The sequence below is a fragment of the Papio anubis genome, chromosome 15 (genome assembly GCF_008728515.1).
Source record: "Papio anubis isolate 15944 chromosome 15, Panubis1.0, whole genome shotgun sequence".
NCBI classification, from domain to species: Eukaryota; Metazoa; Chordata; class Mammalia; order Primates; family Cercopithecidae; genus Papio; species Papio anubis.
Genome location: NC_044990.1, coordinates 80,994,904 through 81,007,698, shown reverse-complemented (window position 1 = coordinate 81,007,698; position 12,795 = coordinate 80,994,904). Strand labels below are relative to the sequence as shown.

At 35.8% G+C, this 12,795-nt stretch overlaps 1 protein-coding gene across 7 annotated transcripts in view; it reads right to left on the bottom strand.

Annotated features, from left to right (window-relative positions):
* TPP2 (tripeptidyl peptidase 2) overlaps window positions 1–12,795 on the bottom strand; it is an 83,456-nt gene that overhangs the window by 19,465 nt on the left and 51,196 nt on the right. For 4 of the 7 annotated variants that reach the window (XR_004178555.1, XM_031655651.1, XM_021929745.2 and 1 more), the window contains exons 21-25: window positions 12,050–12,187; window positions 10,416–10,660; window positions 10,077–10,155; window positions 8,168–8,206; window positions 2,410–2,561 (exon numbers count right to left, since the gene is read on the bottom strand). Coding sequence is in view for 5 of the 7 variants with exons in the window: in XM_031655651.1 (XP_031511511.1) it covers window positions 2,410–2,561; window positions 8,168–8,206; window positions 10,077–10,155; window positions 10,416–10,660; window positions 12,050–12,187 (653 nt within the window). In the remaining 2 variants the exon portion in view is untranslated. The remainder of the gene's footprint in view (window positions 1–2,409; window positions 2,562–8,167; window positions 8,207–10,076; window positions 10,156–10,415; window positions 10,661–12,049; window positions 12,188–12,795) is intronic. The other 3 variants (XR_004178556.1, XM_031655652.1, XM_031655653.1) reach the window with 1 other exon arrangement.

Genomic DNA, 12,795 nt, shown 5'->3' with positions numbered 1-12,795 from the left:
TTTTGCTGGATATAGGATTATTGGTTGAGACTTTGAGCACTCAGAATCCCACTGCTATCTGACCTCTACTGTTTCTGCTCAGAAGTCAGTTGTTAACCTTACTAGTATTTCTTTATAAGTGATGAGGAGTTTTGTCTTGCTCCTTTCAAGATCTTCTCCTTATCTTTGACTTTCAGTATTTTTAACACGCTATGTCTATTTGTGGATTTCTTTCCATTTACTTTGAGTTCATTGAGTTCCCTGGATATGTAGGTTAATATCTTTCAATAAATATGGGGTGTTTCCAGCCATTATTTCACTGGATATATTTTTGCTTTCTCTCTGTTTTCCTGGTACTCCTGTTCCATGGATTTTGGTGCACTAATGGTATCCCACATTTCTCTGAGGCTCTGCTCTGTTCATTTTTTTTCATTCCTTTTTTCCCCATTTTGGAGAGAACCCTTAGGTACACGGACTTCTCTATCTTCTGTTGCAAATGAAGTCAATTCCTTCAGGAAGAAATTAGGAGCTGTCAGTTTTATGAACTCCTGAGGCCCCACTGGCAAAATCACTAAGCCCAAGCTCTGGAACAGGGAGTGGAAGAATGGCATGTTTTTCTGCGAGTCACATGCCCACTTAAGGAGCTTAGCACTCTCCTGTGGTCTTCTCAGCTTGCCTCGTGTGCTATGGAACCACAGCCTCCTGGATATTAGGGCCCCAGTGTTCCCAACAGTACTTCACAAGTAAGGGTTAGCAGAAGAAGAGAGTCCCCACCTTTTGACAGCACTCAGCAGGAACTGAGCCGCTGCAACTGGCAGTGGGTCAGGATGAGAAATGATGACATCCTGCTTCTCCAAGGAGGAAAGCCTTTCCTCCCCCAGGAGCTGGAGCTCCTGAAGGCAAGATCGGAAGTAAAGTTTCTGGCTCACTGAACTGCGAGAGGAAAGGGAGGCAGTGGTCTTGGTTCAAATATCACCGACTCTTGCTTTTCTTAACCAATTTTTGTAGGTATTTTTGAATAGATGTTTCTTCATTTGCTGTATGTCCTTTGGACCATTTCCAGGGGCTTTTAAAAGTTGTTTTGTTTTGTTTTAAAATAATTTTCACTAGTTTTACTGGGGACCAGCATCATGGGTCTCCTCAGGCTGTCATGCCAGAAGACAATCTCTGCAATTTCACTTTTGAAGAATTTATATTTTATTGTCAACTGTTTACGACATCCTAAAATCAGGCAGAGACAGACCTGAAGACTTTAACTTCCAGTGGAGATACAACGTAGTTTTAAGTGGGAAAGGTATATTTGCATGTGAACTGACATTACAATGGTTCAATCTCTGGGAAATATTTTCACATCATGATGACTTCTATTCCCTCTAAAACCATGTAACTGCAAGGATGCATACATAATCAGCTAAAGAGGATTCCCATAAAATACCAGCAGTAAAAGAAATATTGCACAACAGATGGAAAAAGCAACTGATTTGACTACATAGAATAAATTTCAAGTAGAAAGTAAGCCCAAAGTCAAAGAGTAAACTAGAGTAAAATCTGTGGCAAGTGCAGAAAAGCATTAATATCTTTTATGTAAAAAGTTTTAATCAACCAGAAACATCTAATGTCTCAACAGGAAAAAAAGGTGAAGAATACGCTCAACTGTCAGAAGCTACACTAATAATGAATGATACCATCTAAAAAGCTCTCCTTTAATAATAACTAGAGATGTAATTTAAGACAGCAGTAATGGCCCGCTTTTGCATTGTGTAGTAGCACACATACATGGCTAGATGAGTGTAAATTATTATACTCATCTCAGAAGGCAATCTGGCAAAATATAGCAAGACGATTTTTACTTTTAAGATGCCACATGATGGAAATTTTAAAAAATCACCTTTATGTATAAAAATGTTTATCACAGCATCAGGAAGAAAAGCTATAAATATACATATGCAAAATAAAACGTTTAAATACATTATGCTGCATCCATAGAACCATATACAACACAGACATTACAAATGGTATTTCACAGGGCTGTTAAATCATAATAAAAAAGTAACTGAAAAATGGAAACTAATTTTATCCACACTGCTACATGTACAAACACAGAAGAAAAAAATAATGTGAGGACAATGACTATTTATGAATTGTGGGCAAAAGTGATTTTTCTTTTTTATACTTTCCAATATAATTATCTTCCAAGAACAAATTAGAGTGATTAAAATAAAAATTAAAACATTTAATCACAAAATTACAAATTTATAATTTAAATAAATTACACATTTATATAAAAAGAGGAAAATTTAAAAGCACCTATAATCCTACCATCTGCTATTAACATTTTAAAATACGGTCTATGTATATATACACAATATTGTTATAGTTGAGAAAACAGAACTAAACATTTAAAGAAGTAAAATACATTTAAAAACCTACTTTGTCATCCACTGAATTTTAAGATCTCGTAATGCTTCAGTAAACTCTTCTTTCAAATCTTTCTCTTTTTCTGAATCTTTTTCCTTATCTTTGCTGCCGTTCTTAGTCTTTGTTGGTGGAGGTATTAAGTAGTAATGAACAGGGATTACATCCTACGAATGTGGAGAGAGATTCTTAGATTAATATGCTTAATTTTACATATGTCAAAATCATCTTCAATAGCTACATGTCATGTAACATGGGCTGCACCTGAGTAGTACTACACTGTATTCTAGATTCTAAGGGTCACAATACACCAAAAATTCCAATCTCTGGTCACAGTAATTTTCTCACAAACTGATGCTGAGTACTGATACTTCAAATATCTCCTTTAAAATAAAAGAGAGAAGAACCCACTTTTCTCCATTTGAGTATATTTGGTATTCTTGGCTTTACTTGGCAGACAGATGACAAAAGTACACTAACCTTTCACATTTTAAATCTGAGAAGAGGATGAAATAAGTCCAAAGTAAAAAAAGATCCTCTAAGTAAATTTAAGGGGACATTTACACCTTCATTAAACCAACAGGACTTACTGAGTCCCCGCGACGTGCCAGGTAATGCTCGAATAGGTAAAGAACACACCAGATGCTGACATCTGATACGAAGAAAACAAAACAGAATAAAAGGATAGAGTGACTGTCAGGTAACAAGGGGGAGCCGATGTACACAAAGTGGCTACGGAAAGCCACTCTGAAGAGGTAATATCTTATGCAAACGACCCTAAATGAACAAGGAGAAGATGAGCAAGTGTAAAGACCTGAGCTGGGTATAAAGCAAGCACAGCTGTATCTTCTGAGAAAGCAGGCGGCAGCCAACTTAAGTAGGGCTTGAGAGAATATGGTTTAAAAAAGAAAAGAAAAAATACTATATATAGTATTCTAAGCGCACTAAGAAGCATACCAGAAGAGTTTTACAAAAGACAGTGACATGATTAAAGATTTCTGCTTTTTGTTTAATGACTCTAGTTCCTGTATGGATGAAAATTTTGGTTTGTGTTCTATTTGGAAAATAGATTATAGAGGGTAAACGTGGAGGCAGGAAAACAACAAGTTAGGAAACAAACCTAGGAAACCCTACGCTGCGCCTTAGACTAAAAACAAAATTGGAGAAAATGAACAGATTTGAGATCTTTAAAGGTAGAACCAATGCGTTTGCCGACAATGCTGAAAAATATGTAGATGAATAAGATTAGGGATGGAGAATGGAAAAAGCAGCTCTGTGAGTGAGAAAGGGAAAACAAAAAGCACCTGGGATCATGGAAGCTTTGAGGAAAAACCAGCAAGAAGGAAAATGATCAACTGCCCACCTAGCTGAGAGGCAGTGGACGATGAAGTAGGAAGGAACTGAAAACCTGGCAGCACAGAGCCTGCTGACCCCCCTGGACAAGAACAGTGTCAGGGGACAGTGGAACAGTCCAGGCCAGAGAAGACAGAGATGAAAAGAGAATGGAAGTCAATACGTCTGTGGGTCTTTTGAGAAGTTTTGCTTTGAAGACAGCAGCAGAGAAATGGAGAGTAACTGTATTTATTTTATTCACAGATAAATCTTGACTTGTGAAAGGTAAAGCATTATTTGGGAAATGAAATCACATGCTATATCTGCTAGATTTGTTTTTGGCACAATAACTGGGTGTCCTTAATTAAGCCATTATTTATTAAGTCAGTTCCTCAATTTCTATCTTTGGGTTTGTATTTAAAATGGTGCTAAATTAAAATACTATATTCATTTTAATTAACAAAGTTCATAAAATTGAAACAAATGTTACCAAAAAGACATTCACTGAAAAAGCTTTACTCTGGTTGAGTAAAAAAATAATATTGCAAGTCCCCACCTCCCTGTAAATAGGATGTTTAGGAGCATATACTACACAAATATTCCCATTTTAACAATTTTCACAAATAAACACAATTTCAGGGTATAAAATGATGTAACAGTAAACCAGGAACTATGGTTGTAGTTCTAATAGTATTCCAACACAAAATAATAACTGCTATCTCCACACTGATTCATTTAAAGCACAGAAAACCACTTTGACGTCAGATATAACCATATAAATCCATTTGTAGCCACTGGCTGTCATTCTCCCTCTGAGGTCAGGGAGCCAGAACCTGTAAACAAAGTCCTTATGTGAAACATGAGACTGGGAAAAGGAAACAGGTCTACTGCTTGGGCTAGCTCTTTCAGGACCCAGCTGCCTGTCCTTCTCCTCTCCTTCTCAAGGTTCACTCTCTGGGCGGGCACTGCCCTGAGCAAAGCCAAGGTAAGCGCAAAATCTGAGCTGATCTTCTACCAGCAAGTTCTTATGAAAACAGACTGCATCCGTGTCATCAGTACAGTAAAGACAACACATCTAGGAATTGAAGGGGCTAAGTGGCCTCCAATATTTACTTTCTGTTAATATAGCTCCATTTTCCATGGAATTGAGCTTCTCTGCCACCCAGTGTGCTAGAATGAGCGGTCTCCAGTCTTTCTCCCTGAGCTTTCCGCACCTCCTCGCGGTATCAGGGAGAGAGGTCTGCTGCTCTTAGGGAGGCAGCCTGTATGTTGTGAGGCACTTCCTCCTCAGACTCAGAGATATGTGCTATTGTTTTAGTACAGAAGAGAGAAAAGAGAATTGAATTTAAAATGAGCCATCTTTAAAATTAATTTAGGATTTACAATGAACTCTAACAAAGACCTATCAAAAGTAGGAAAAAAGATATCCTACCAACCTTAAACTATCATTAAAAGCAAAAAAGAGACAAAGAAAGTTTATGATGAATTATCTCACGGAAACAAAAACCAAGGTTTTGTAATCAGCATTTTACGTATTAAATATATCAAATTAACTATAAAAGTTAGTGTAATCCTACAAGATGTTTCAGGACAGGGAATTTTTTTATTAGTAAAAATTATAAACCTGGTAGTTTTAATTTCTAATCAAAAGAAAAATGGCGCTATTTGTCACTTGCTGTATCACAATAATTTCTTCTTTGTGCCAATATTAATATTTTTATGACAATTCTCAAGGGGTTAACATAGTATCAATTTAATAGAAATAATTTTGTACCTTTAATCTTGAGAAATCTTGATTATGGTTTAAAGAGACAGTCAAGAAGAATCTTCAGAGCAGAAATGCTATGAAGATTTCTCTACAGTACATATTTAATGGTTACGTTTAGAAAAAAAGCATTCCAGCTACTCACGAAGTATTTCAACAGTGTTCAAACTGAACAGTGTTATTTAGAAAGTCAAACTCACCTGCCAAACCAATAACTACTCTCTGGGCAACACAATGCACTGTAAGTTAAACTGTTGTTCCAAATAGCAATTTCTTTAGTTCTTTAAATTATTAGTAACTGAATATTCAAAATTTTAAAAGCTTCACATAAACCATTTTAAAGATGTATATCATATTTGAGTGCTATTTATGATCTGTTAAAAGTGACAATATTCAGGCTGGGTGCAGTGGCTCATGTCTGTAATTCCAGCACTTTGGGAGGCTGAGCCAGTAGGATTGTCTGAGGCCAGGAGTTTTAGACCACCTTGGGCAATAAGACCTCTCTCTACGAAAAGTAAAACTTAGCCAGGCATAGTGGCACATGCCTGTAGTCCCAGCCACTCCAGGGAGGCTGAGGTGGGAAGATCGCTTGAGCCCAGGAGCTGGAGGCAACAGTGAGCTACGATTGTGCCACTGTAATCTAGCCTGGAGTGTAGAGTGAGACTCTTTAAAAAAAAAAAAAACAAAAAAAGTATATTATTGCATTTTATAAGGAATTTTAAAAAGGGTGACATACTTTTTCAAATCAAGTCACTGAAACCCAGAGAAAAAATCTATTAAGAATTATATACAAAATGCTATTTATCTTCATCAACCGGGAATTATACATGTATTTTTTTCTTCGTAATGTGACTGTAAAACTGTAATACTAATTATTTCTAAAATAAGAGCTTTATTGTGTACTTGCATTGAAGACAGAAAGGAAGAAGCAGAGATAACTCTAGCTGCTAAGTTCTTCAAATGAAGCTTTACTAATCATCAAGTAAATGCCTTTCTATTCATTCAATGTTTTCCTAACTATACAACCTAATTCAGACAAAATCTACCAAAACTTGAGAAAGGTCAACTAAAATAAGAAAAATAATTGCTATGGCTTTCGTGGTAAGTGCCTTCTATTTTTAATAGATTCCTAGAGTACCTTTTCCTTGTTCTCTAAAGCAGTGACTTGCAAACTATTTTCACAATGTCCCAAAGATATACACATTAATACATAAAATGAAATTACAATTTTATGAGTCTGATGAACTGACATTTCCTGTTTTTAAAAAAATGTTGTTTTTATCCCATTACATGGACCCCAAATCGGTCAAGACACCCAGGTGAGAAATACTGATCTTTAGATCTTTCTCCAGAAAGATGATTCCTAGTTATCTGTATTTTGTTTGGACAAATTATTTACTATTATGTAATAATATGGACATTTCAGAAGACATCTTAATAAAGGAATTTAAGCTGTTTACAGAATGGTGATTCCCCAGTTCCATATCACTATGAAATAAGAAATATAAAGTTATCTTTTGTTTATACATTAGGACATTACTGATTTTCCCACTGTAAATCTTTCTGTTTAAAAGGAAATCATGAAAATGCTGAATGATGTAGCAGGTCTTCACCAGAAAGCGTATTAAATATGCAGTCCCTTTCATACACACACACACACATATATATATTTGTTTGTTTTGAGACAGGGTCTCACTCTGTGGCCCAGACTGAAGTGCAGTGGTGCAATCTCAGCTCACTGCAGCCTCCGCCTCCCAGGCTCAAGCGATCTTTCCACCTCAGCCTCCCATAGAGTAGCTGGGACTATAACTGTGTGCCACCACGCCTGGCTAATTTTTGTATTTTTTTGTAGAGATAGGGTTTCACCATGTTGCCCAGGCTGGTTTCAAACCCCTGAGCTCAAGGGATCTGCCCAACTTGGCCTCCCAAAGTGCTGGAATTATAGGCATAAGTCACTGTGCCTGGCCCTAAAATATATTTTTAGCAGAAATTTTCTTTTCTGAGTTAAATCTGGCCCCAGTAGTAAATCAAAGATTGCTTAATATGCTGCAGAGAGGCTGATCAGACCACTTAGTAGCGATGGCCTTAAACTCTGTGGTCTTAGCGTAAGCTTTAATTGTCAGTGAACAGTCCTTATTTCTGTTCCTGCTACGTCCATCGCTCTTTCTTGTTTCTGTTCTTTCAGAACCAGAATTGATACGAGAGCAGGGAATAAAGTTCACTTTAAAAAGCTGCAACATTTTATTAATCAAATCACCCAATTTAAAAGCGCTTTTAGACTTTAAAAAAATAATTAAGCGCTTTAGCTTATATGGCTAAAAAAAAAAAAAAAACTATCACATCCATCTCTTTGTAAAATTGTAAATATGAAAAATTTCAAATATTGTTACTTGTTATCATATCTGTAGCAAGAAATGAATAGCATTAAAATGTCTGTATACACAGAGAAAATGAGTCTTCCAGGAATTTATGGTGGGGAAAAAAAAACCCTTTAGAAAAGCAGTATGTCAACAATGCTTGTAAGTAGAGCTAAGAGCACTATACTTCAGAATGCAAAGAAAGGAAACTAAGGGAGACTTATTTAAAAAAAAAAAAAGGTTTATAATAGTGACAGAAAAAAGTTTAATATGCAAATAAGGCTTTAAGACATCTTTTTTAAGAACTGACAATCAGTACCTTTTTAAATTTTCCTTGTCGTTTTGCTGCAGACTGCCCCTGGGAGTTAGAACGACATTCTGTAAGAAAACATGCATAATCTACACAGGATGGAGACAGAACCTCTGTCTAATTGTCTTTCCGTTTATGTTCCACCTGTGTCACACCACTTAGAAGGCTCAGGTCTGTGATCAAGATGGCACGCTTTTAAAGAAAGCAACATTGCCACTTTCATTTCTTAAATAAGAAAAAGTACTCAAATATGTTATTACTAAGAGTACCTGTCAACTTCTTATTGAAAAATTTAGTAGATCAAAATCCATTACTTATGAAAGCATTTCTTAAAATAGTAAATTTAGTTGATGATCTAATCTGATTACAGGGTACCACAACAACCCCACAGCCTATGCATTCCTATAAAAAGCAACAAAGTTACTGTGAAAGTCAAAGTGAAGTAAAAGTTACCTTCCCAACTACCAAAAAACAAGAAATGCTAAACCACTGAGAAAAGATTACATAAACAGTGTGATGGAAGTTACTATGAACTCAACAGCTTTAAGTTACCGCTTTCTCCCAGGAAAGTCTCCCTTGATAAAGAGCTACCATAGTTAACACCACATATTTGTAATTTAATTTCACAATTGTCTCCTAAAACAATATAGCTGGGAAGTAGTAACTATTTCTGAATTGCTAAAAGCCCATTATTTTACTAATAATGCTTTTCTGTTATACTCTTCACAAGTAAACAGACTCTTCAGAAGTGTCATCTGTCATCTGAACAAAAATTCAGAGCTGAAGCCCAACAGCTGAAGCCTAATAGCTGAAGTAGCTGTGCTTCCTGTGAAATGAAATCTACAAAAAAGACTACCAGGGTTTCTTAAATCAGTGCATGTATTAATTGCAAATCATTAACTATTGATTTACTTCAAATTACATTAAAGTATGTATGTATAAACAGTATAAACTGAAACGAGACCCAAGAAATGTCAGGGTAGGCAACTTTTTCTAAGCACAAACTTCCCCAATTATGCTTCAATGACAGTAAATAAATGGCCTTTGATTCAATACTGACAATAAATATATATAATTCTTAAGATATATGAGATCTACTCATTCTGATAACAGCATTTATGTAGCAGGCTTAGCTCTGTAAGAAGTAATAGTAAAGAGAGATACAAAACTGTTAAGAATGACAACTTTTACTGGCATTGAGCTAAAACGATTTTTATGACACAAGGTGATAGATCTATATAAACACCATTCTCATAATACATTTTTAATGAAAACACAGAAGGAAAAAACAAAAACAGGTAGGTACTTGTAAAATTGTAACATTTATCTCTAAACAACAATAAGAAACATATTTCTAACAAAAAGCATCATTTTGAAATTAAAAAGCAATACCAAAAGAAGTATCTCATATTTTCCTACTTAACCATGTGAAATTCCAATGAGAAAGGTCTGTAGAAGTGTGAAGAAACATGTTTTAGAGTAATAATTGTTCTGACTACTTTTTAAAAGCACCCCAAGATAATCTGATTTATTCCTATGTCCATAATCTTATATTGGTTAAATTTCTATAACATGTTCTAATCTTAAACATCATATTTTTTAAAGCCAATTTTGATTTGTATTTATGTGTTTCACGGGAAGTTCAAGTGTATTAGCCACAGGAGGTAAGACAAGTTCAGGGCCTGAGTACTGCCGGCTTGTGAAAAAGAAGCCTAAATATTTCAAAAGTAGTATACATTTTAAAAGACAACTAAATATTAACTGACCTTCACTAGTAACCTGGGAAAAAAGGATTAAATTTTTTTCCCCAAGAGTATCTTCTCTTTTACCCATTCTGAAATGTAGAATTATTTCTTATCTTTAAAGAAATGGAAATTTTGTAATAGGTAATTTCAGTGTTTAAAAAACTAATACTTACAGCTTTCTTTCCTAGTTCAGTCTTTGACAATGTTAAGGATCCTGCAAGATAGCATCCAGGTCCTGCCCCTTTAGGTATTCTAAACAAGAGAATTCAAAGGGAAAAAAAGCAACAAAAGAGAAAGTTTCACAAAGACAAGTAAGGGGAAAAACATGAAAACAATTCCACATTTAATTCATTCCCATAGCTAAGACTTCAAAAATCAAAGGAAGAAATGACTTCAGCCAAAAAAAAAAAAATGACAACATACTCCAAATTTAGCCTAGATGTCATAAACTTACATTAAAAGGACTACAGTGTATAAGATGGGCAGTAAGTATAAGCAATGTTATCACTTACTTATCGTCAGGTAAGGAAGTAACAAAGAATGGCTGGTTATATTTGGGTGGTAATGTCAAGTTGCTCGATTTCTTCTTCCCTAGAAGTGCAAAACTATGATTTTCATGAATATCTAAGCTCAAGGTATTAGACAATCTATGAGAAACAATAAATGGAAGGTCTTTAAGGCGTTCCAAATCACTGATTTGCTCATGGCGAATTTGCAGTCGAATTGTATAATCTCCTTTCTCCAGTTTCAAAGAATACTAAAAAAGAAAAACAACATTTGGGAAAAGTTAAGTTTAACCAAGTCAATGGAAATCACTGAAAGAGGATACAGTGAAAGTTGCCATTCACAGACTTGCTTATAATATGTGAGGTACAGTGCAAGGCACTATCCAGACTTTCATATACACACAAAGTCCCTAGTATGCTGGTCAGCAGACAGGACCAGGGACATCAAGTGACTTGCCTAACATCACACAGAGTAAAGTATAAGAGAGCTGGAGTCAGGTCTGACTTCAAAGCCCTTATTCTTTCCAAAAATATTAGCAAAATTGGGGCACCACAGAATATCTAAGACAAATACACACACGTAACTTATGACTACTGGTAATCCTTATTTACTTTTAGAGACGGGGACTCGCTATGTTGCCCAGGCTGAAGTGCAGTGGCTGTTAACTGGTGCAATCATAGTGCACCATAGCCTAGAGCTCCCGGGCTCAAGCGATCCTCCCATCTCAGCTTCCTGAGTAGATGGGATCACAGACATGTGCCACCATGCCCAGCTGATCTTCAAATTACAACCAAAATGTCACTCCTTTATTACAGACTTGAAACAAACAGGAAACCAATAGAGATCAAGGAATACAAGTTTATTACCCAGGTAACAGGTTCAAGAGGATGAGACGCTGTATCCTGTGTCAGCCACTTTTTCTGAGATTTAAAAAGTAACCAAAGTAATAGCACTGCAGTAGGCCATTCTGTAATGAGATGTGACTGCTACTTGCTTTGAGGAAAATAGATATCACTCCTTTAACAACGAATTGAAAAAAATCTCCATAAATTATTTTCATTTGTCAGCATAAAATTATACATGTTACAGGAAATGTCTCATTTCTTTGCAGTAATCTCTAAGGGATAAAATATCTATAAATTATGTGATTTTTCTCTTCAATAAAACAGCACAAAGCATAGTGCCTGGTATGTAGTAAGTGCTCATTACAGAGTTGTCCAGTAAGGTAGCAAATTTAAAAGTACAAATGAACTGAAGACACGTGGCCACTGCTGCAGTGCTCTCTTTAGCCCCCTCAGACTTAGGATCATTTCAAGAGGCTCACATATCTTTGATGTATGCTTTGATCTACCTTCAGGTAGGTAGAATCAGTGTATAGGAAGGAGAAACACTACACACACCAAAAGTTATGCTGGCCAATGTGGCAAGCTTCACCTTTGTCCTCCTCTAATTCAGCACAACTACATGGTGAAAGAGTTGACACAATCTGTTCCTCACCAACTACAACAAACAACAGGCTCTTATGGTTTGTGAAAGTACTAAATGCAAAGCTATCATTTTCTTTTTTTAAAGTATGAACGTTACCATAACAAGAAACCAGGATTTTGTTAGTTCAGGAATGAGCTTCTGTATTTTATACCTGATGTGGATAGGCATCACCTGAACCCATCTGTCTTTTGTTCTGGTCAAAAATAATCCACAGTTGGCTGTCAAATTCAGATTCATATAATAGTTCGCAAAGTAGTGGGCAGCTTGGAGTTACTTCCCCACTCTTGGGCTATTAAAAAAAAAAAAAAAAGGATTACTTTGCATGATTTGCATATAGTTTCTGATACAAATTTTTAATATTGTTATTGACATGAGACTTTTTCATTTAAAAATGAAAAGTACTTGTGGCAAAAAATTTTGAAAATATAGAACACATAGTATTTTGGCACTTATAAAAGTCACTGCTCTCTTACAAACTTTTGAAAACACACACCTGGCTATGTGTATTCATTAATAAAGCAATATATACATATTTCAGGACCTCTAATTACTTTATAAAACTGTAATCTGAAAACTCACTGAAACCAATTCATTTCCCTAACATTATAACCAAACTGATGTGTGTTTCAGTAACAGTTTTATTGAAATCTCATTGATCCAGCATTTACACTGGCCTCCATTACTTCCGCCACCCATTCCACCTGGGAGCTACTCTGATCTTTTCCTGTTCCAGTGCCTTCTTCACAGAAAGCAATCAGGCCCAGCACCATCATCAGAAGACAGATGGTATTTCTGAGCCTTCTAATCATCCCTGGGTCAGATGGACAGTGATCAGTGATTTTATCAACTAAGGCTCAAGGTTAGGTCACCACTCAATTACATTTTGTGACTTTACGA